The 24,568-nt window shown below is 43.6% G+C and overlaps 1 protein-coding gene across 1 annotated transcript in view; it reads right to left on the reverse strand.

Moving 5' to 3' along the window:
* Positions 1 to 123: 123 nt before the first annotated feature.
* Positions 124 to 24,568, reverse strand: part of ttll5 (tubulin tyrosine ligase-like family, member 5) — a 52,777-nt gene continuing 28,332 nt past the window's right edge. The window contains exons 26-30 of the mRNA XM_062397198.1: positions 22,565 to 22,704; positions 15,254 to 15,452; positions 10,799 to 10,995; positions 5,347 to 5,429; positions 124 to 1,935 (exon numbers count right to left, since the gene is read on the reverse strand). Of these exons, the coding sequence (XP_062253182.1) occupies positions 1,883 to 1,935; positions 5,347 to 5,429; positions 10,799 to 10,995; positions 15,254 to 15,452; positions 22,565 to 22,704 (672 nt within the window). The 3' untranslated portion in view covers positions 124 to 1,882. The remainder of the gene's footprint in view (positions 1,936 to 5,346; positions 5,430 to 10,798; positions 10,996 to 15,253; positions 15,453 to 22,564; positions 22,705 to 24,568) is intronic.

Consider the following 24,568-nt stretch of genomic DNA (forward strand, 5'->3'; position numbering starts at 1 on the left):
TGTTGAGTTTTGATGTTTTATTTGGAGAACTTGATTTTAAAGGGTAGTAGAGTAAATTTAGACACAACCTGTCCAGTGATTGACAACTTCCAGTGTACAGTACATTCCGTGAACAAATACATTTACTGACAGGATCAGAATGTTTCAACGTTTTCTGGGTTTTCATGTCAATAACAATGTTTTCGTGGACACTAATTCTCGAATATTAACTTGATTAAGACCCAGTCAATTAAAAGAGTTTTCTGATTTCCTTGACCTCAGTGTTCTGACCTTAGTCACATTATGTTGGAGTCTTCACAGCATTTTGTACATAATTGAAATAAGGTCAATAATGTGATCATTGGTGTCCATGTAAACATAGTTTATATCTCTTGCTACATACTGCTAAAACCAACAAAAAGATCACATTTCCATGCACATGTAAAGAATTGTAAACAATCAAGAACAAAACAGATACAATTATCAGACTGTTAAACAATCTTGTATCACCACAGATTACACACTTTGGATTCTAATGTTGGATTATTGTAATACAGCGTGCACTGGTAGAAAATCTACAACATCAAGTTTAACATCAATCACTACAAAAAAATCTAATACCATTAAGTCTAATAAAAAACTGTTCTGTTGCATTGAAAACTACAAACTGTGCAAAACCACTCTGATGATAGTCATCAGTTGATATGACAAATACATGCATGAAATTCAAGTATTTCTGAGGTCATCATAAACATCAATCTATTGATATATAACAGAGATGTATTATTCTGTTTACATGCCCTGAGTGAACCCCCCAAGAAAACACAACATATCTGCTGGTGCAGCATTAACCTTCATCGTAAGCAAGGCTGTGCATAACCATGATTCCTGTCCATGTTATGCTTTCAGCTACAGAAATGTCCGAGACGACCTGTTGATAGACAATGTACAATAAATACAAACTGATGCAATAGCAATAATTTACTTATTATCCCATCATATTAAATTTGGTCCATCCAAGGAAAACGACATCATCCACAGTTTACAGGGACAATCACAAGCTCACACTATTCCTCGATATAAAACATAAACCCCTACATCATGCTGGTAAAAACGGAGCAAGGCAGGGAGCAATTGTGTTTAAGCTCTAACAATCGTAATTTCCCTTTAAAGCCTACGGGCGAAGGATACTCGACTTCGACACATCCCTCGGCAATGGTCACAGAATCTGATTTGGCAACCCTTCCAACAAGGACGGGCAGTTGGAGGGCGTATGACCAGAAGCCACAAATGGAAGCGGCTTGTCTGTGTGCTCACCATTAATGGCAGCAAGATGAGATGCGATCCTTATGCTACTTCCCCAAAAAACATTTATAACCAAAACCCCCATCTCAGCTGTGTGAATTACATTTTAGGAGGAGAAATGTCTTCTTGAATGACACGCGGTGCACTGAATGAGCAAAAAATGAAACGTTGACTCCTGTTGTCAAAATACCAAAAGGGCTCAAAGAACCATCTGCTGACATTTCTCTGTCAATGAAATCGTTCTGAGGCCTCAGTAGCATGGAGGGAATGAGGGCGGTCAACTGTTGGGATATCGACTAAATGCAGCCAATGGGGGCGATAGGAGGGGGCGGGGGTGGAAAAGGCCATCTGATGTTATGCTGCGCAATAACAATCCAACCTGCGTCAAAGCTGGGAAGTCCTGGTCTGGCAGCCTGCCCGCTCGCATTTCTGTGGCTGTATCACCGAGAAATTAATAGGACCCTGTTAGATGTCTGGCATGCTTTCATCTGTTGCTGTTGTCCTCTCCCAGAATACACCTCTGGCGAGGATGTAGTTACATGCAGAGGCACCTGTCAGGCCGGCAGAGCGGCAGGACGTGCCCCTGGTCGCTTTCGTGTCATCTGCGACTTGGCTCCTCGCCCTGGAGCAGCTTGCGGTACGCAGACAGACCTGGAGAGCAACACATGAAAGAACATTTAGTGCCAGAGGTAGAAAGGCAGCTGAACGTTTTCCTCGTGTGTACACAAGGGTTTTTATGTCAAACCTGAAAGAGTTTTTCTGCAGATGAGCCAACTAAATCCCCTCCCGGTAGAGCTTCTGTTGATATTTTTCAGTTCTTCACGGTCAAGGTGGTTACCAGCAGATCTGAGCGCAGCCGGCTCGTTGCTTCGCCTTTTGTGCGAGGGACCCCCTCATCTCGGCCCGCTCGCCCCTCATCCTATCGACTGGCACGCGTCCAGGCATCCAGTAGAAAAGGCATTCCAACTACAGTCAGAGCTGCCGTGTTTGTGCTCCCAAACAGTATTTCCTTTCATTCCCTCTCTGCACACTCTGTTTATTTTGGTGCTCTTCTACACTGCGGAGCCTGACTGAGCTGGAAAAGGAAAACATCTCCCCTACTTCCAATCTGATGACATGGCTGCTGGAAGCGGCTTCCTCTAACTCAGCAAAAGAAAGATAAAGCGACAGTGCTGCCTTTATCGTACCTCACTCCAAATGTCTTAAGGAACAAAACCTGGTTCATTTAGTGGAAAATTTAACCAAAACCCGGATAAATACTTTATTTAAAGGGGGTAATTCACAAAGAAAAGTGTGTGAAAGTAGCTCAAATCAAATACATCTGAAAAGGGGAAAACTGCTTGTAGTTATCATTCTTTGTCTTCCCGGCAAGCTTTCAAGCAGTTTTATTTTGATAGAGCCCGAAGCTATCCACCCTGACAAGTGCAGCATTTATTTCCTTCTCAAACTATATCAATTAATTTCCTCACAGTCCCCAACTTTGAAGCACCGGGGACATCGAGCAAACCTAAAGGGGAAGAGCGTAAAACATGTGGTCGACAGGATCTGCGTTTGTAAACTCTGATCGTCATCAAAATCCTTGCCTCATCTCGTGTCCGAAAATGAACACATCAGAGGAAGAAGGCAAAGAAAAGGGGCGACGGGGCGAGTGAGCAGGAAAAGGTTTCAGAGGATGAAGGGTGAGTGGAGTAAAGAGAGTGCACAGGAGAGAGATAAAGGGGTTGTTTGATTTATGGCGGTTGACAGCTGATCATAGAGAATGCTCTCCGTTTGGACTCGCTCTATGCTCCCTGTCAGAGTCAATCAGGGCAGCTCAGTCATCTCGCCACAAAGGTACACTGGGCAGCCAGAAAGACCTGACACACTCCTAAGCCCGCACAAAGGCTGTGCTCCTTCTAATAACACCCCCACCCTCCGGGAGCACCACACAGAGTCCCTGTGTTGCTTTCTCAATGCATGGATAAACCGGCCTTGCTGACTGGTTTTTGGTGCTCGTCAGTCTTTGCTCGGATCAGACCTTTTTCTTGCAGGCAAAAGAGCGAGGCATCTCCCCCACCCTTTGCTCCCTGAACGACGGAAAAAATGCATTCATGAAATTCAGAAGCTGCTCCCAACGGATCCTATTACAGTAATTGATGAGTTTGTAAGATGTTTGTTAACTTAAGCCAGCCTTCATAGTTTGGGGGGAAAAGAGGGAGAATGAAAGAAGAAATGTTCTGGTCACAGACACGCGCACACTTTTTTGGGGGTGGGGGGGGGGGGTGGGGGGGGCGTACAACTACAGTATTTTTCCGACGCGCTGATCTCTGAGACTGTTACACTCGCATGGTGTGATGAATGGTATGATTTGCTAATGCTAACGTACAGTATAGGTCTCTGGAAAATGCCCCCTGATCAGACAAACAGATGTGTCTGTAAGCACAAACTGCTTAATATCACTGTTACTGCAACGGGCTCGACACTTTGCTCAGGATGGAAAGAGCTGTGGAAACAGGGCAGAGTGACAGGGGCACACGTGAGCGCGAGAAAAACCCACAAGTGCGCACAGAGAATGCAGAGCTCCGTTTTCATTCCATCGCTGTGATTTCTGGGGTCTACAACTGGACAGACGGTGTTAGGGGAAGGTCAGTAATAATGGCCGAGTAGGAATTGCAGACAGACGCCTTAACTGTTCGCATCACTGGATCTCTTTACAAAAGAGAGAGTTTATCACTGTCACGCATCTTTATCCTTCAGCAGCAATCTGACCTTGAGACCTGGAGACATGACTGGGAGAGAAACATTGGTTTGCTGCACTGTAAAGTTTGTTTATATCCACTCAGTTCTGGCAGCTTCAACTCGACTAAAGGCCGGCGCATGCTTCTGCGTTTTCACGGGCCCGCAAGCGCAAGAGCCCTTTCAGGGCCCCTTACGTGCTTATGTATCTCTTCTTACGTGCTTACATGTGTCGCCCAATTTTTTTCCGCCAAGTGTTCTGGCGGGGAATTGCTTTGTAAGAGACACAACGCTTGGGGAAGCTTGAGGAAGCATGAATGACAAAGAGTCTTGCGACACAGCTGCGTAAAAAGCCGCCGACGAAGTTGCAAAAGCATGCAAGTATTTGTCGCTGCGATCAAATTAGTGCAGTGCCTGTTCTAAGCGTGCCTGTTTGGTGCTGGTGATGCTGGTTGCAGCTTTCTTTCTGAAACGGGCAAAGTGACCTCCACCTAGTCGTAAGTTAATTCATGTTTATTAATATTGACTGTGGCATCACAAGAGGGCGGGTTATAGAGGGGCATTATGTGCCTCACCCTGGGAGTTGCTACCTCCCCACAAGATGGCTGCCAGGAGGACTGCATCTCCCAGAAGGCACTGCTGGGGGAGGTGCCAATGTCTCCCTCAGTAAAGCTGGAGCTCAGGTGTGTGAGCGAGGAGGGAGAACAAAGGAGTGGAGACCACCACGAAGCAGGAAGCAGGAGACGTGGATGAAGACACTTTGGAAAGGAACCACCTGAGAAGCAAGTGGATGGAGGACTTATAATTATAGTTTGATGAACTTTATGTTTTGCTTCCGGAGAGACTTTTTGTTAATTAATAAACCGGACTTTGTTTGAAACCCTTTTTTTGACTTCTCTCTGCTTCTGTGACGCATTGCCCTACACCCTTCTTAGTGGTTAAACCTCCGGTGATACCACATGACCTTAATACCAAACTTGACACTGCACTTCCTTGAGCCATTTACAATACACATGCCAAGAGTGAAACCGATAAGACAAAGGTTTTTTGAGATACGACAGCCACAGGTTGGATGACAGAGATTTCTGGAATGAGTAGATAGATTATTATTTTGACGATAAAGTTATCTTTTATTGGGACGCTACATATATTTACACCTCCTGCACTGAGCTGGGTAAGATAATCCATTGGTGTTTCAGGGGGAATGTCCAATGTTCCTGGCTGTAATCACTGACACGGACATTGAAAGGGCGCAATTCCCCCTGCCTGCACAGTGCAACCACCAAAGGGCCAATTTACAGTACTATAATGTACTGAGCACGTGCAACACTGCAGCATCAGACCCACCTGTTTTACCGCAGATGGCTTCGTAGACCATGTGCTGGCCGCTGGTCACGGTTCCGCTGGCAAAACTCTCCGAGGACGTCTGCCTGTAAATCAAACACAAGAAGAGTGTGAAGTGAAAAGCGAGGGGTTGTACGGTGACAAATTATGTTTGAAAGACAACGCTTATCTCTGCAGGCCTGGACCGAGCAGCTGGGATCTCACTGGTTTGAACCAAATGTGTTTTGCTGCATAGAGCTAGATATCCAAATTAATACATAAAGATAATTGATTTTGACAACTAGTGATTGTGCTCATGTGTGCTCATGATGAGTCATTGTGTCTGCGGCGGGGGTTACGTGTTTACTGAGCGCCTCCCATGAGCTATTGTGACAAGAAGGAGGCAAATTCCTGCAACTTGTCCTGGCTGATGGAATTTTCACATTGGCAGGATTATTGTGGTGATGATGTGGAACTGCAATCACACACACACACACACACACACACAAACACACACACACACACTCTCTCTTTCTCATGGGGTGAATAGTGAATACAGTTGTGTAGTGTATATTAAATATCATTAAAGTCAAAGAGCTCCATACAGAAGGTTTGAGATCACAGAAAACAGATTAGACAGCATCTTGGACATGATCAGAGCTAATAGTGTTTTCACAGAAAAAAATCATTAGATGGACCGTTGAGGCGTGGAGCAGGAGCAGACACGTCTGAAACCTTAGACATTAAATCAGTTAAGCATTTTTTAGGGCGAACAATAAATAAAGCTTAGCTGGCATTAACCTATCGCCCCATAACAGCAGCTTGCCAAAGGAGCATTAACACGGGGGTACACACTACCTCCTTGTAAGGGGCTGCACAGTTGTTCTTTCATACCATTACACAACCACAAATAGAAGTGGCCCACTTTAAGCTGGGCATACCTCGACAGGAAGTAACCCCTTTCATATTGAGAGAGAGAGAGAGAGAGAGAGAGAGAGAGAGAGAGAGAGAGAGAAACTTGACCTCTGGGTCCTTCACATCACTTTCTTTGTCAACAGTCTCTCGCTCTGTCACTTCAAGAGGCAGAAATGTTGGAGGTGAATCAGAACGCGCAGTGTGTGTGCAGATGATATTTAAGCCCAAAGTCGAGCATTTCACACTGCTCGCACAGAGCTGAGGTTCTTATGTCAACAGAGCTGATGTGCAGCTTTACTCTCTGTGCGTTCAGGTAGCTGGTATGTCTTAATGTTGCCGAGAGCAACCAGAAAGGGGATAGAGTTTAACCATAAACACACTTTTGGAAGCATCTGTGTGTATACAGTATCCTGTGAAAATAACTACTGTTGTGGCTGATTAATAGGGAGTGAAAGCAGCAGCGAGGCTGACATTAATGGCGCTGCAGTAATTGTCACCCTATTAGTAATGCCACACGACAGCCCGGGTTTCCGTAGCTACAGCTGTGACCAGCCAAACCTCGCAAACAAAATACCAAACAGGCTCATTTATTTGTGTTACAAATTGCTCCTTTCAAAGCCTCCACTGAAGTCATACCACTTTGAGTCCTCGCAGCCCCTCGCGCTGGCAGCTGTGGCATGTTGATGGACCGGAGAGCCCTGCCCCGCCGAGCGCAGTACCAATGAGGAGCACATACGCCCCTGCGAGCACGTGTTGCTGCGTGTTAGCTGAGCCTCAAAACCAAAGGCACTGTCACTCAGAAACCGTGCCAAGGTCTAGTCATCTTAAAATAAAACAACATGCGGACTGGTCACTCAGTCCAATCACTGGCTCGAGTCAGCACTTTCAAGCAAAGGTTGACTGGAGAGCACCGGAGGAGGATTTTGTCGAGCAGGCTCACAGGGGAAATGATTTGGCCGCGTCCAAAAATCTATTTCCTTTGCTGAGCAAGACCAAAGAAATTCAGATAAATAGATTCAACTATCAAAGATCATCAGTGGTTTATTACTCATTTGGGAAACAGGCAAGATCAGAGCTGTTAAATAACAATCAAACAACAGTTCACCAGCTGGCGAGAGGAAGGTGTGTGGAGGGCTGCATAACCTTGAACTGTTGGAATATACCCAGCACAGTGATTCGTGGTTTTCTGACTCGGTGCGTGCCGTCAGAGCCACTATGCGAGCATCAGAAAGGAAATGGCGGAAATCTAAACACCTGGACGACCTGCTAGCTTATCAGTCTATTCTCTCCTCTTTTTCTGCCTCTATTTCCACAGCCAAAAGCACTTTTTACCAAACTGCAATTCAAGCCTCATTTTCTAACCCCAAAAAACTCTTCTCCATCTTTTCCAACCTCCTCAACCCTCCCAGTCCCCCTCCTCCTTCCTCTCTTCTACCAAGCCACTTTGTCAACTACTTTACCAAAAAGATAGATGACATACGCTCTTCATTTTCTGATCCTCCTTCTATAACCACACTTCCAACAACTTCATCTTCATCCCCTTCGCTCTCCTCTTTCACCCCCCTGTCTCCCAATCAAGTTCTGACCTTGGTAACCTCCGCCCGCCCGACCACCTGCCCCCTTGACCCCATCCCTTCTCACATTCTCCAGTCTATTGCCCCTGACCTTCTTCCTTTTCTTATCCATCTAATCAACACTTCCCTGTCAACTGGCTGCTTCCCTAATTCTCTGAAGGAGGCAAGAGTAAATCCTCTCCTGAAGAAACCCACTCTGGACCCGTCTGAAGTAAATAACTACAGACCTGTCTCTCTCCTTCCCTTTGTTTCCAAAATTCTTGAGCGTGCTATCTTTAATCAACTTTCCTCCTATCTTAACCACAATAATCTTCTTGACCCTCACCAGTCTGGTTTCAAGGCAGGTCACTCAACTGAGACTGCCCTCCTTGCTGTCTCTCAGCAGCTTCACACTGCTAGAGCAGCCTCTCTCTCCTCTGTCCTCATCCTTCTAGACCTCTCTGCTGCATTCGACACCGTGAACCACCAGATCCTTATTTCCTCCCTTCAGGACCTCGGTGTCTCAGGCTCTGCTCTCTCCCTGCTCTCTTCCTACCTCATTGAACGCACTTATAGGGTAACTTGGAGAGGATCTGTGTCTGAACCTTGTCCCCTCACTACTGGGGTCCCTCAAGGTTCTGTCCTTGGTCCTCTCCTCTTCTCTTTGTACACCAACTCCCTCGGCTCTGTCATTCACTCACACGGCTTTTCCTACCATAGCTATGCCGATGACACCCAACTAATCCTGTCTTTTCCCCGATCAGAAACACAGGTAGCAGCACGAATCACTGCCTGTCTGACCGACATCTCTCAGTGGATGTCTCAACACCACCTGAAGATTAACCTTGACAAGACTGAACTACTTTTCCTTCCAGGGAAAGACTCTCCCATCCACGACCTGACTATTAACTTTGACAACTCTGTGTTAACCCCCACTCAGACAGCTAGGAACCTGGGCGTAACACTCGACAGCCAACTCTCCCTTACTGCCAACATTACTGCAACAACTAGGTCCTGTAGATTCATGCTGTACAACATCAGGAGAATACGCCCCCTTCTCACTCAGAAGGCGGTGCAGGTTCTGGTCCAGGCTCTGGTCATCTCACGTCTAGATTACTGTAACTCCCTCCTGGCAGGTCTACCTGCTACTGCCATCCGACCTTTGCAGCTCATCCAGAATGCAGCAGCTCGACTGGTTTTTAACCAACCTAAATTCACTCACACTACTCCTCTCCTCCGCTCCCTTCACTGGTTACCAGTGGCTGCTTGCATCCGGTTCAAAATACTAGTACTTGCGTACCATGCTGTGAACGGATCCGGTCCAGTCTACATCCAGGACATGGTCAAACGTTACACCCCACCCCGTTCACTCCGCTCTGCTTCGGCCAATCAGCTCATTGCTCCCTCACTGCGAGCTAAACACTCATCAAAAACACGACTGTTTTCCATCCTGGCTCCTAAATGGTGGAATGAGCTCCCCATTGACATCCGGACATCAGAAAGTCTACACATCTTCCGCCGAAAACTAAAAACACACCTCTTCCGACTTTACCTTGAATAAAAAAAAAACAAAAAAAAAAACTAACAACTTTTGGAAACTAACACTTTAGTAGCACTTAAATGGCACTTACTTATAGCACTTTGTAGTTTTGCTTTACTTGAAGAAATTGTACTTTCTTGATTCTTGTCGTCCTTGGTATGTACCCTCGGGTTTGAATGCACTTATTGTAAGTCGCTTTTGATAAAAGCGTCAGCTAATTGAAATGTAATGTAATGTAATGTAATGTAATATTATAAGTTGAAGGAGCATAGGCATACACGCAAAGATACATTTCAGATGTGCCTCAATAACTGAGGTATTGAGTTGCCCCTGAAATAAGCACTGGAAATAAAGGGAAGCAACTTATTATCCCACTGCTTTCTGCAAACAATCATCTCCTTTTCCCCCTGTCATGCTTTCTTTCCCCTTCTCTTTATTCTTTTGTTTCATTGTTTCCATCTGTGCATTTTTGGTCCTGAAGCTTCCGTTTTTCCCACACTCTCCCCCAGTCACACTGGTCGACCGCAAGAATGCAGGACAGAGGAGAGTGTGAGGGGGCTCTGGAATTCCACATGCAGAGGGTAAACACAGCAACTGCCGGGCAGAAGCACACACACACCGGAGCAAACACGGCACCTACCCGGCTGCCCTAGCCTACTCTACAACCCCTACACTGGACCGCTGCCATCTTAACTCTTGAGTGAATTTAACACATCAGCAGAGCGAGTTCTGTGATCAGTGTAACCTGCTTCTCTCAACCACATTAAAACTCAACTGCTCCGAGTGCCAGCAAGCACGGAGCATTGACACGAATGAATTAAATCACACGGAGTCAGTGGGAAAATTATTTCCCTCTATTGGCTAAACTGAAAACACCTACACTGTAAAAATTGAATCAAAAACCATGTATCTCTTTCATTCTCTGTTCTATTCCAGTTGTGGGCTTTCGCATTACACTCAGAGTGAGTGTGAAAAGCATTTCATCACTGATGCAGGGCTGCTTTAAACAAGCATTCAGGCCCGATCACAAAGGTTTGCTGTTGTTGTGTAATTTGGCCAGATGTTGCCGTAATAAGTGAGGGAAAAAGCTGGCAGTTCTGCTCAGTTTCACTCTTTTCCTTCTATTTCCCCCTCTGTGCTCTTCAGCTTATCTCCAAACCAAACAGGACTTAAACCGGGCTCACAGTCCGGATCCTTCCATTGAACCGAGCTCTGTTTACGGTTCATGCAGAAACTGGTCCGGTGATGAGGCTGTTTACTGAACAGGCAGATACACCCTGCAGCCAAAAGACTGGGAGCTCTCCACCGCACAAATGTTTAAACCCTCATAAGCATTAGCCATGTCCTGTTGAACTCAATTTCTCCCTCCACAAGCACTGGCCAGTCGACACCACCCCACTGCAAACACTTAATGGAGAATTTGCTGATCTTTTCTCTTTAAGCTGCTCAGTCGCGAAGCTGGTCTTACTTGATGAGGCGTTTTGTTGCCGTTTTCCTGATCTGTCCCTCTCGAGCACTGCTGGGCGGCTTTGGGCCGAGAACGGTCGGGACGTGGCCGTGGACATGGCTGTGATTTGGCCAAACGTGAAAGCTGGATGGGAGACAGCTGGATGAACTTGCGGGAGTCTGGGTGAGTGGAGCGCCCGTCTGGTCTGGAAAAGGAGCCTAAGAGACAAAAAAGACAATTGCTGTTTACGGTCAATTGCATTAAAACAATGAAACTACTTTTCCAATTTTATAAACTTAGGTTGCCAGTGAAAACGTTGGGTGCAGTTGGACTTTCATGGAGAATCAACCACATGGCTGTCAGAACAGTTAGAGTATCTACTAACAATGATTACACACTGGTCGACCATTAGTTATAATCCTGAAAAGCCAGGAACACTCATTACAGAAAAAAGTCTACAACAGCAAAGTGGCACTAAGCACCTTTAAAGCTTAGTCCATAAAAGTAATACGCCTGGTGCTAGCAACTGTTAAAGGAAACTCTTTTTAATATGTTTTTTATTAAAGGGACTATATTAGTTTGTGGGTGGAGAGGTCATGAGTGGTGTTCCACAAGGATCGAGTCTTGGACCACTATTTGTGGATATTAGGAAAAGTGACATCTGTGATTGATGGTTAATTTTTTCTGTATTTGGTATATATATACTGTATAAACAACTTTGTCAAAGACTGAACTTACTGTTTTCAATTTGACTCAAAGTGTAAACACACTCATAGTGAATTCTTGCTTAAAGGTTAGTTGTCAGATGTAAGAAATGGTTCATTGAGATACAAAAGATAAGGTTGTTTTGAATCCAAATGTTCTAATTGGATAAAGATTCAGTGTATCCTGCCTCTCTCCCAGTGGAAGCTGGGATGGCTGCAACCCTCAGGAAATTAGTAGGATAGTATGGATAGTGAAATGGAGTGGAATGGATTTAGAGTAGTTACCCACAACATTAGATACAAAAAAAAAAAAACAGTTGTAATGGCTTTAGAAAGATAGAAGAGTTTCTTAATTATAAATATTGTAGTATATGTATAACTACTGTATGCCAATTGAATATTATTTAAGTCTGTACAACTGTCTTGGTTGTCGTGAACTCTGTCAAGCACCACATCAGAAATACATAATTCTCTCTCTATGTTTCATTCATATCATTCTACTTTTTATAATCTCTATCTTTATGTATTGTGTATATTTTACTCCACAAGCGGAAAAAGGAAGTGTGGTTATATTTAGGTTGGGTTTGTCATGGGAAAAAAACATTACCCCTGACATTAAGGTGAAATATCAGAGATCTGGATGTGAATTAAAGCAGGTATTACTCAAATGCCATGCACTATCAAAACAAGCCCAAAATTTTTTCTGATGTTGGCTGCTCTGAAAAGCAAATTCTTCAAATTATTTATTTGGTTACACGAGGTTTCTTCAAAGGCTTGGGAAATGGGGGGAAATTTAAGTATTTTGTCTGACATTATATTTTAGAGCCACATTTCAACTCAGTCCTTGTAGTGCTGGGGAATGCTTCACATACATTCCATCCACATCTCATGTCTATGTTATTTTCTCTGCAGCTTTATACGGCTATCTAACAAGCTAATGATTTTCCAGCCTCACAGTGCAGCCGTTCAAAGGGGCCGGCGGAATATCTGATGTAATTTCTGTGTTGATAAATGAGAAGCTGAGTTTCCAGGTTGCGAGACCTATGGCCACAACTCAGTTTGAGCGTGGCCAGGAAGGGCACCTTTCTTTGACTGCCAGGTGGCCCAGGGCCAAGCCTGTGGAGGAGCCGTGCAGTCTGCACCCAGTAACTGGAACGTGGACCGGAGCTCCAGAACAGCCCCCTGTCTTTTTCTCTCACACAGAAGCACAGATATAGACATATATGTGCACTCACACTCTAAAAAGTACTTTGAGTTGTGTGTTTGGATAATTCAAAAGCAGAAATCTAATTTTTCCACAAGGACAGAAATGCCAACAAAGTGAGTTTAGGGATATGAATTGAATTTGTATCAAAAAGACCAAAGCACCTCTCTCGTGATCCTCAAAATAAAATCAAGTGACAGGGAGAAAGATTTAGATAATCAAAAATAATCAATAAGATATACATTAGGTTGTAAAGAGGCAGACAATGCCATGTGGGCTGAACAAACAGGGAGGGATGATTTTACAGAAAAGGGTTTTCTATTTTGACAGTGACTAAATCAAATCCAGAGGCAACTCTCAAAAGTTTTACCGGAATTCAACACATGAAGTCAGAGATATACCTGTCTCCATGTGCCTCGAGGGTGATGGGAAAACATCCGCAACAAGAGGAACTTGGTCAAATGTGTTCAAACCATGAGTTGAAAAAATGAGAAGGCGAATGGAACAGAGAAAGGCAAGGGATAACTTTCATAAAGTGCCTTGCGTAAGGCCACTGGACCAAGCCAAGACAAATATCACCATAAGTGCATTAATTAAGGGCTGACCAAGATGGTGAAAAAACAGTCACATTATAGAAACTGCATTACTCAGGAGCCATCGGAAAAAAATGGTGCATCCAATCATTCCAGACCCTGAGCTGTCCCATGGCACTCTCCTGTCTCCATTTCTCTCCATCCATAGATTGCCTCCACAAAATCCTCGGGAAAAGAATAAATACACTCTTCCTGTTCAGATCCCCTTTCAAAGCAACTCCACAGAAAGACGGAGGGGCTAGCTATTTTTTCTCTTTGGCCATTAAAATTGCGCTGTGCGGAATGACCAAGGCCCCTCTACCTTTCTAATCTCCATCTAAAAACAGCCAAATCTCATCTGTCATGGCCACTCAGGCACGACTAAAAGGTTCTTTGTCGCTACATTACTACTGCTGAGAAAATCATGTCCAGAAAACTTTTTTCTATTGTAATGGGAACACAAATAGAGCTCAAATCTGATATAAACAGTAATGGTAAGACTCCAAAGTCATGAGAGACTCTTGCGTCTCTCTAGTGCCCTAATAGACAGCATTCCTTTATTCTCCTTTCAATACAACCCTAACTGAGTCACTCAGCCAAACAGTGTAATCTATGGGCGAGGAGTCATGTTTGGATCTCCAGGAATGAGCTTCTGTTGAGAACGATGTTCCCAGTGAACACCATTTTGTAACGTGGTTTGGGGAGAGATTCTCTGAATAGTTTTCTAAGTGCTAACATGAAAGCGTTCCCTCTCATGTGGGTGTCTCTGGCACTGCTTTGGACAGCATTCTGCTTAGGTAAGGGGATATTTTGTACAGACACAAATATGAGGCTTTTCCTGAGTTATAACTCAGAAATTCTTGTAAACGTCGTTCAGTTTAATGCAGAGCTGATTCTTAGGGTAAGACAGGACGATACTAGGGTGAACAAAACATTTCCCCTTTTTACTTAATCCTAATCTAACTAAATAAATCTGAATTTTCAACGGGAATAAATTATAAGGAATTTCAACTGTCAACAACAAATCGCAGTAAACTGCTTTTGTCACATAGCCTGACGTTGTCAGACTCACAATTCTAGTCAGAACTTCCCGACCTCAAACGTGTGGGCGGGGCTAAGTTCGTCTGGCATCCAGGCTAGTTGTCACAGCTTCTTAACTCCAAGTGAGCATGGAATTGATTGATTGTTTGATGATTGATTTTCCTAGTATGTATATTCAAATCCTAAAATTTACCATTAACTCCTAGAGGGAAAAAAAATTCACATCAACAAGGAAAAGCCGAAATAAAAGATGGGATGCTTATTAGATCCTGAATCTATAACCCTACCCTGGCTTTGAAAGCTCCCCTTAGAACTGAGAACTTTATTAGCAAAGGAAGGCTGTTCCACACCATGCCAGTGGTGTAAAAAAAGGAGCCTCTGGCGACATGATTTACTCCAAACACTAAACATGAGCATACACTAGCCCTGGTATTATAGCTATATGCTGAGAAGAACCATTGTAATCTCAATGCACATGTATTTGGGAGCTTAATCATTAATAATAATAAAGAGCTGTACTGGTAGCAGTACTTATTTTTTAATTTCTACGAGGGGATGCATTCTACAAAAAAGCGAATAACATCATTTTGCATCAACTGCGTTTTTTTCTAAGCTTGTCTGGCAAACCACTGTACCAAGCAGAACATGCATAATGAAAATGAAACTGTATTATTAAGTGGCTTTACAGAGACGTCAAAGTGCCTCGTTCTACGATAGAGGAATTTGAGTTTGCTGGAACACTTAGATAATAATTTAGGAGCAATAAATTCACAGCACAGTGACTCGACCAAAATTACTCCTAAATATGAGACGCTTGAAACCCTTTTTCAACCTGCGAATGAAGGGAAAAGTGGAACCCTACCAGGTCTATTTGCTTTTTTTGACAAGACCTTTAAAATTAGACATTATCATATTTTTATGTTATTGACAGTTATCTAAAATCTCTCTTATGTACCTGATGTCTGTACTGGCTCTGGTCCAGGAACTGTCGAGACTGGAGTTTTTGCTGTTGTAGCTGCTGGATGGCAAACTGAAGCTGGTAGCTTCCCTGGGTGGGTTGGTAGCGCTGCTGGGGTTTCAACCCCGTCACCAGGCTGTAGGCACTCTGCATCGGCCCTTCCCGAAGAACCTCATCTTCCTTCAGGAGCCTGTGGCTTAGAGAAATATTGAGAAGTCAGTGAAAAAGTTAACCGAATTCAAATCAACACACAGCCGGGTTCTCTTTGACTGGATCATGCAATTTGTGTCGGTTCAGTGTTTTATTTTTTTCACTATAAAAGACACTGAATAACTGAGGACTTCACCTCCCACAACTTACCGTTAAGAAAAATGTTTCAGAAATATGCTTTATCACTGTCTCCAGAGTTAGATAAGAAGGTCAACATCACTTTATTGTCATCTCGGTTCAATGGGAAGTTACAGTCAGCTGCCTTGTAGCATAGCTTAGTACAACGACTAGGGACTGTGGGAATCACTTTGTATGGCTCTGGATGTGCTGGTCGGTGGATGTCTGATACTTTTTAACAGACACAGCTTTGTCGCTATTTTCTAACTTGATGATAAGCTAAGCTAACTGGCTGTTGCTTGATATTAAGACATTTTCATGCAAAAAGTGTATTTCTACCCACTAGAAAATGACAGTCCTCATCTTGTGAAGTTTTTAAACATGTTACCATGTCTTGTTCCCCTTGTGCATTTGATGATAAATACATTTTAAGTGACATTAGCAGTCAACACCATGGCTGAATATAGACAGCCAGGGTTGGTGATGTCACAAATCTAAGAAACCAATCCCGTCGCCTTGTGGGTGGAGCTCAGTAGCTGGAAGAGGCTCCTCATCCACAGGTGAGCAGTGAGGGCGTGGAGAGAGAGAGCAGGGGCCCAAAACCAAACCAGCATATTCAGCGATCCCAGTCACGAAGTGAAGAAAGGAAGTGTAGAGTTATATTCAAACCACTTTAAGGCAACAAGTGGAATTTTACCCTTTTTTATGTGTAATTTTGAGGAGCATTGACAAAGTGTGATAACATCAATTGCACTGAATCTCAATAAATTACGACGTAGAGGTGTTCACAGGCTGTTAAAATGATGATTGGTAAGGGATGAGATGTTTTGTGCACCCCATGCTGTTTTTCCCCCAAATCCCTGTGCCATGAAACTACAGCTGACTAAAGGCGTACCCTTCTTATTAGATGAAAAAACAATTGTGCTGATGCACACTTTAGCGGCTTCATCATAAACCATATTCCAGCATTGCATTTGCCACCATTTTTTCCTCGTCAGTTATTTCACCATTTAACCACGTGTTGAGTTGTTACACCACGGGCAAAAAATGTAAAAAGACAAGACAGCTCACAGCAACCCAGTCGCCGGCTACTGGGCCCACAGAAGCCCCAAGTCAAAGTGTGCAAATCAGAGTCAGAGTGGAGGGCACGCCTGTGGCAAACTCAGGCTGAACTAAAAACCTTTCCTCTTTGCCTCAGTGCACCTCAAGCTTCACGTTCCATTCACATCACAAAGCCACAAACTGGAAAGCAAACCTTTTGACGAGCTCCACGAGTTTGTAACTGGATTATCTGTCATTAGGACTAAGCCTGTTTCAGCCTTTTTTTTTCTTTTGGCCCCTGCTAAAGCAATGAGGTGACCACCTTCTCTTCAGACACGCTTAAATTGAGTCTATGTGGACTCTGGTGGGCTGCTGTGTATGTACCACCCCGGCCAAAAATAATGTCATAAAGAGCACTATTGGGAGATGCGTGTTAAAATATATATCATTTTGAAAAAAATTAAAAGAGACGGAGAGATACAAGTAGAGTTGGAGAAACAGGATCCATCTGGGTCTTAATGACAAAAAGGTTTTTGGAAATTCCACCTATTATATGTAATAACATTTGTCCATTGGTCTATAGGCTAAAGGAAAACAATGGGGACTAAAATCACAAGAGCTACAGTATTTTAAAAACAAACCATGACAAGCTCTAAAATTAGAATTCAATTAGTCTCGAGCAACAATGTCCAATGTGGGATAATAATCTTGTGCCGCTCAAGTGAAAAAGTATTTGTGTCCAGTGCAGCCGAACAAAGACACAAGGGATCTTACACTCATGTGAACATACTATCCACCCATGCGTTTCTCAGTTCATATAATGGCAAATATATTGCAAAAACAACTGGTGTGACCGCAGGCCAATTCAACTTTTTCAGCTTCTGGAAACAAAGGCTTGTCTGTGAACCTTGCAAGGCCAGAGATTCTACCATGCCAGGAGACAAAACAAGAACTTGTTCTTTGTTTACAGCAGTCATTTCCTTTAACTTGGCTGCCATTTGCACGCCGGACCACTGGGACCTTCAGTAGTTCCATTTTATTAGTATATGGTCTGAAACCCTCTCTTTTTTCAGCTGAGGAGCAAAAGCGTTCCTTGAGTACAATGTCACTGTAACACCCCAAGGAGAGATCTTTCCAAAGAGGGATTGTCATCACAACATCACGCAATAAATACTGGAGATCACCATGATTTATAAGCAGGAGAAAGCAGAGGTCAGTCCAAAACGGTAACCAATGAAATAAGGGGGGAGAAAAAGGAGACAGAAGAGCAGTTTAACATCTGAGTTTCTCATCACTAGAACAGCACATGTGCAGAGCTCAAACTATCTGGGACTTCCCTCCCTGCCGGACCTCAGCTCGTGGGAGTCAGCTCACTCCCCGGTGAGCTCGCCATCCTTTAATACACGGATATAAATTACTGTAGAACAACACAGCGGTGCAAGTTGAGCACATGTGCCGCATCAATCTAACCCAGTGTGAATGTGGGAAAATGGACGGTATGAGATGAGATGACATCATGCCGCAGTATCTCCAAGCCCTGCCAGGTCAGTGTAAACATCAGCCACCTCAGGAGTGTGAGGGTATTTCCAGCCATTAATCAGTGTTTGTTTACCCTGTTTTATTGCAACGGTATAACACTGAGTTGAAATGTCCTAAAAATACTGAAGTGACTACTCTGGAGATTTGTTGTGGGAATAAAATAGACGGGGAACATGATGCTTTAGTCGTAAGTGGATATTTGATACTGAAACGAAAAGTTAAACCCAGAATATCTTGATATCTTGAAAACATCCCGATGTAAAATGACCAGTTCTGGGTTTTAGTCTCAAAGGAGACCTTACATGGAAAATTAACAAGCTAATGTACCTGACAGATTTAATTTCAAACAACAACAGCTACAGCTACTGGAATGGCACTCAGTAGAGCGAATACCTCCGCCAAGGCCCAGTTACCTGCAAGCCAATCAAGCCGCAGAAAATTCCAAAAACTTGATAACAGTTCTCTAAATATGCCTTTTTTTATTGTAAAGAAGTGCCACTTTAATGAAATTGATCGAAAAGCTCCAAGGGTTTGTGTGGCCCACTAGGTCACCTAGTAGCGTGTCTTTCCATGGTTTCTCTAAACCTTCCAACCTTGCACTGTCCTGTCGACAAAGGTGAAAAAGCACCACCAAAAAATCCTGGGTTCGCCTGTGCCAAAATTGTATTGGTTCTTCAATTGTCCCATTCTTCAACCAAGTTTTGTGGCAATCCATTTTGTACTATTTGAGTAATCCTGCTGACAAACCAAGCAACCAATCAACCAACGGACAGGGGTGAAAACATAACCTCTTGTCAGAGGTTGTTATGAGGAATTTTAAATGTTTCGACCATTTAAAATCCGTCTACCGAGTTTGACTGTTGGTTCAGCAAATCGGCTGTCATAAAAGCCTTTGGAGTATTATACATTGCAACCAAGTCAAACAGCAATCTAACAAAATATTGAACAGAACTATAAATACCCTGCATAAGCAGAGTTGTGGTATTTCTCAGTTCGCGGTGCTGGAGCGAACATCACACTGAAGGAATAATAGTTTTGTGGTCGTTTGTCCGCAGTGGAAGAAGGAAAAAGGGAGGCCGTGGGTGCTGCAGCTCTTAACACAATTCTGATTGGATGATGAAATGACCAACTTATAACAGTGATAAGAACAATTGGCTGTCTGAAACTTACCAAACAAAACAAACTGGCTGTTCTGAGGTTCTCGCCTTGACTCTAGCCTGAACTTCGGGTTCTCTTTGTTCCCATTAATTCACAAGAACTCTTAGTGAAAATCGTCATGTATGTACCAGGAGGTCCAACACCGGAAATGAACCCAGCTGTGGGTGTACGAAGATGTGCAGCATGGTTCAAAGCTCCCCGGTTGTCAGCACAGTGGAGTGGGGGAGCCGCTCAGAGTGCTGATGCAGCATACCTGGTAGATCCTGGCAGCCGCACTTCAAAGAGCCGTACTATTCTTTGAAACCCATCGTACTTCACCCCTGTGGTTGCTTTAAACAGCCAGCGAGCTTAACAGTTTCAGTATGTTTGGCACAAATTGTCAGCCCTAGTGTGTGGATGCGTGTGTGTCCGTGTGTGTGTGTGTGGGGGTGTGCATGTGCGTGTGTATGCATGTGTGTGGGGGGGCTCAGGAAATTCTGTGTTATAAGGAACAGCACCGAGGTGAAATCAAGGTAATTTATCCTAATTTCTTGTTAAAGAAACTTCACTGCAGTAAGAGGTTCCTGCCAAACCAAGGCCTAAAGTAATTGCGGTACAAGAGCTTTTTATTTTACATGCCAGTGACAAATAGGAAGATAAAGGAAACTATGCTTTTTTGATGGAGAGATTTAAAATAATCTTATGAAAGCTACATTCCTCTTTCTTTGGATATGAAATGTGAAGCTATAATATAATTTATTATCTGGTGAAAGAAGTGTAAAGCAGAAAAGCTTAAAGGGAGATACAAACCTTAGAGAAAAAATATGATCCATCAATGCATTAGAACTTTAACCAGAAATGGGAGATCAGGAGTAGATTTCTGCTTCTTCAGTATCATATAGAAAAGCTACATGATACCCTCAATAAAATGATATATGCTGTTAAAACTCTCTTTCTTGGCTTGTGGAAATAAAAACATTTTCAAAAAGAGAAAAATGGCCAGACATTCCTGGCATTCTCTCACAGCTCGATACACAAGAAAGGGCTGGATTGGAAAAACAGAGTCCAAGATCAGGGCCAAGCCGTCTGAGAGACTGTCACTCACATGTCAACAGAGAAATACAAAAAGGTGGGGGGTGGGGGCGGTGACCATTGACGATTATGTTTCAATGAATCACACACCCTGAGATCGCCACTGGGTTCATTATCATGGTCTGGTGCCACAGACCACAAGCATGTGACCGTAGTCTGTGCTTCTGCTTCCTTCCTTCTCCTCTCTGAAGCATTGTGAGCGGGAGGCAAGGAAGGAGGAATTTCAATAGCTGCAGAGGCAAGAGCCAGGAGCAGACAGAATATGTGGGTGTTGACACTGCACCCCCCCCCCTCCACCCCACCACCGCCCCTCCAATGCAATGTTTTGAGCTGCCAGCATGCTTCACACACTCCCGGCATTCAGCTGCCAATTCTGCTGCTGCTTAGCTCCACGCAGCACAATAAAAAAATTGTTAAAAAAACCGGGAACAAAATGCCCATTTCCACACGCAACTCGAGTTCCCAAAGACGGGCTGGCACTCCGAAACCTTTTTTCCAGAGGCTAACAATCTTCAATCTGAAAATTTGTTCGAGACCATTAAAAAAGTCTTGAGGTTGAGGTGAGTGTGACCCTGGGCCGCACTAATCTGCTTCTCTACAGTAAACACTTACAGTTGACCACTCGCTCAAAGGCTGATTGCCAGTAATCCTGGGGTAATAATTGACTCAAACCTCTGTTTCCAGTCCTGTTTTCTTTTATCTCAAGGCAGTGTACAAAGATTATTTATATTTAAATGAATTCCTGAATTGCAAAAAGCTGCGCAGTCTGTTAAATCATCTTGCCTGGATGACTGGAAAAGCACTTTAATTGGGTATCAGACAAATCGTCCTACCATCGGCTTTAATTAGAACAAAATGCTGATGCCCGGCCCATCACTGGCACTAACAGGCATGGCAACATCCCCTCTGCATTTGCCTCCCCACTCTTTCCTATTGATTTCCATTTTATGATTTTTTTTTAACCTACAATTAGTAACTTCAGCAACGAGGTGCCTCTCAATCAAAACAATAACTAAAGACCTGGTTTGAAGATGTCGTGAAGCAAAGTGAGGTCATGGGAGTTTTCTCCACCACCATTGCAGATGAGATTCTACCGGAGGTGACAGGAAGGAAAAAACAAACACAAAAAGTTTGGCCGAGTCTCCCCCCCCACCCCACGCATTTTGGAATTCTCAATTCTCTTTTCATCCCTTCTTAAACCTTTCTTCCGATGAAAACTTTCACATGATTGACATTAGCTCTTATTTACACATATTCCTATTTATTTAAATAATTATATCAGTTCTATTATCTCTGCTCCTGTTCCAATATTTTATTCTCACTGTTTCTTCTGACTAAAGCATGTTACAGAAGAGAAAAGTCCCATTCAAATTATTTTTTTTACAGATTCTTCGAAATAGGAATGGCCGTCTTGGTGAACATCAGCACAGCATCACAAACTCAGGGAGGAGATAAGCTGTTTACTTTGGAGGTGAACTCCGCTGAGACTGTAACGCTCAATTCCCTCTGTGCAGCCTCAGAAGAGGGCGATTAAATAGTGCACGTGAGAACAACAGTGAACTTTGACCAAATGATGTACGACAGCTCTGACAAGGCAGCAGGGGGGTGCAACGTGATGACAAGGCTAATAGAGAAAGTTGTTAATGCTAATAAAGAGTTGACCTGTGTCTTCTCCTCCCAATATTCATCATTTTCATTCTTTTGCAATCTATACTGAACAATCTGGGGGAAAAAAATTCCCTCTCATTTTTCGATTTTCTTCAACCTCACATTTTGTTAATTTGTTCATCTTGTATTTTTAAGATGTGTTCTTACAAGAGTATGATAGTAAATCCTGATCTGATATTCAACTGACATAGATGGAATTTTTTAATTGATGCCTCCAGTGCACACAAATGTGGATTGGAATTTGGAGAGAATATAAGTAAGTTACCATATTCATAGATTCTGGATTTTATGGTGATGGAGATGGAGTTGATGAAATCATTTCTTTCTTCTAAGTAGGTTAATTGGAGCTTTTTGTGGAAAAGCAATTTCAGACCCAAATTAACATTCAAAGACTGTTTTAATGTCTGAAAACATTTCTTGAGTTAAAATTTTCAAAAGGAACCTTGATACATTTGCCTTTTAAGGAAAAAAACAAGATGCTGTGCCAAATTTCTTTGGACTCACCCAGTCCTGCGAAGTAGATCTATTCCCGAGTGAGCGGCTCTCACTGGGCCCTGTGTTGCCGCAGCAGTGTGCCGTCCTTTAGGGTTCAGAGTGCAGCTCTCTTTGCTCGGCATCCTGTTGGCCAGGTTCAGATTGGTCAGCTGCGGGCAGAGGAGAAGACTTCAACTGATTACTCCACTTAGACAAATTATAGGACTTTTTCATTACCGTTATTGTAACAGCAGGAAGTTGGTATTCTGTTGTTAAATCAACGTTAAGTCAAGTCTGTGCAATCATATCACTTGCAGGCTCACACAGTGTCGAGAGCTATGGAAAACGCATAATGAAGTGCTCATTTTTTGCTCCCCCCCACCCCCCACATCAACCACTTTATTTTCTTATATCTGGGAGCTGAAATGTACACACCGCACATGGCACAGCTAGTCTCCGCTCAGCAGTAAATCCAGGTGTTCCCCTCCCCAACAGGCACCTCCATCCTTCACAAAAATCAGCTATTATGACTTGTTGGGCCAAATGTGTTTACAACCACATCAGCACTACTGAAGCGACTGCACCTCGCTGCTGCTCCGCACCCTGGGAACCTTGCTTGGCACTGTGATCGAATGTTAGAATTAATCATACCGCTCTGGGGTTTTATTTACTTTATTTCCTGCTGCGTAGCATTAAATGTTCAATGGGAAAGTTGTAAAGCTGCCAAGCCTCGTACAGCATGAAAAATGTGTCAGCATGGTGTTACTCAGCCACGGCCTTAAGTAACTTATCAAGGTAGACTGGTCATGTTCTTAGAAACTATTTAATATATTTTAAGGAAGTAAAAGAATATATTGTATATAGATAATATACATAGAACACATATAGCATAGATAATGACTGAGTCGTTGATGAAATGCCACAAATCATTTAACATATCAGAACAAGAATATAGATACACAGGTACACACATGTACAGACCTTATTTTATATACAGTATGTGGCCTGTAGCATGAGAGTGAGTAATTACCAAAACCTTATGGGTCAACAAGTTGAACAGGGTGTTGTTCCTGTTTACAAAGTTCTCCATTTAGTTCAGCAAGTGATTTAATGACTTCGAATCTGAGCCCTGAAAAAACTTAATGTCCTCTGAGCCTTTAAGTGCAAAACACTGGTCTGTTTCACCCTGAAAAATAAACTGCTGCCATGTCCAGGATTAACTATTCATAGGAAACACGGCAAGCTTCTTTTAGACAGACAGAATAATGTACTGTCAAAAGGAAGCTATAAAAACTGCAGTCTGTGTGGTCTGGTGCCATCACAAAAAACTTTGACAGAAAAATCGCCAGGGAGGAAGAGGAGGAGAAAGAGGAGGGGGAGGAGGAGCAGAGTAAAGAGGTTACAGGGCTCCCCAGGCCAAAGGACAAACCTTTGGGGAATATAGGAGAAGGTGGTGATGGAGCAAGTGAAGCTGCCGCACCCCCGCTCAGTGCCAATTTGCCACATTCCTCTAGTTATAAGCATCAATTACCACAAAAAAGTTGCTGCTTGTTAAGTATCAACAGAAATCACTCCCCCATGGTGCATCTGATAATGAGACCTCACACAGAGCTGGGGCTGGATGCGGCTCACCACTGTTTAAGCCAGCCAGCTTCAAACCCCAGCTCCAGACTCACCCCCGCACCAACCCGGAGCCCACAAGCTGCAGGCGAGCTGAGGGCTGGTGGCAGAGGAAGGTGCGCAGTAGGAGGCAGCAGACCCTCCGGCTCCGACAGGTCTGCTGAATGAATGAGCAGCGAGATGCTCCGCACCAGCATGGGGTCAGAGCCAGGTTTACACATCAACACAGAGAAATATCAGAGACCTCACAGTGAGACACGAGAGCGGCCAGATTCGTCTTCCTTTCATGAAACGTTACAGCTCGGATTACGATTGCTTAATAACTCGGCACAGTTTCTTTATTCGAGGACTGTGAAACTCTCGGCTCCAGGTGGGTGCAGCTGTCGGCTCGGTGGGTTAAAGAGGTTAAAAACC

The sequence above is a fragment of the Platichthys flesus genome, chromosome 10 (genome assembly GCF_949316205.1).
Source record: "Platichthys flesus chromosome 10, fPlaFle2.1, whole genome shotgun sequence".
Classification (NCBI taxonomy): domain Eukaryota; kingdom Metazoa; phylum Chordata; class Actinopteri; order Pleuronectiformes; family Pleuronectidae; genus Platichthys; species Platichthys flesus.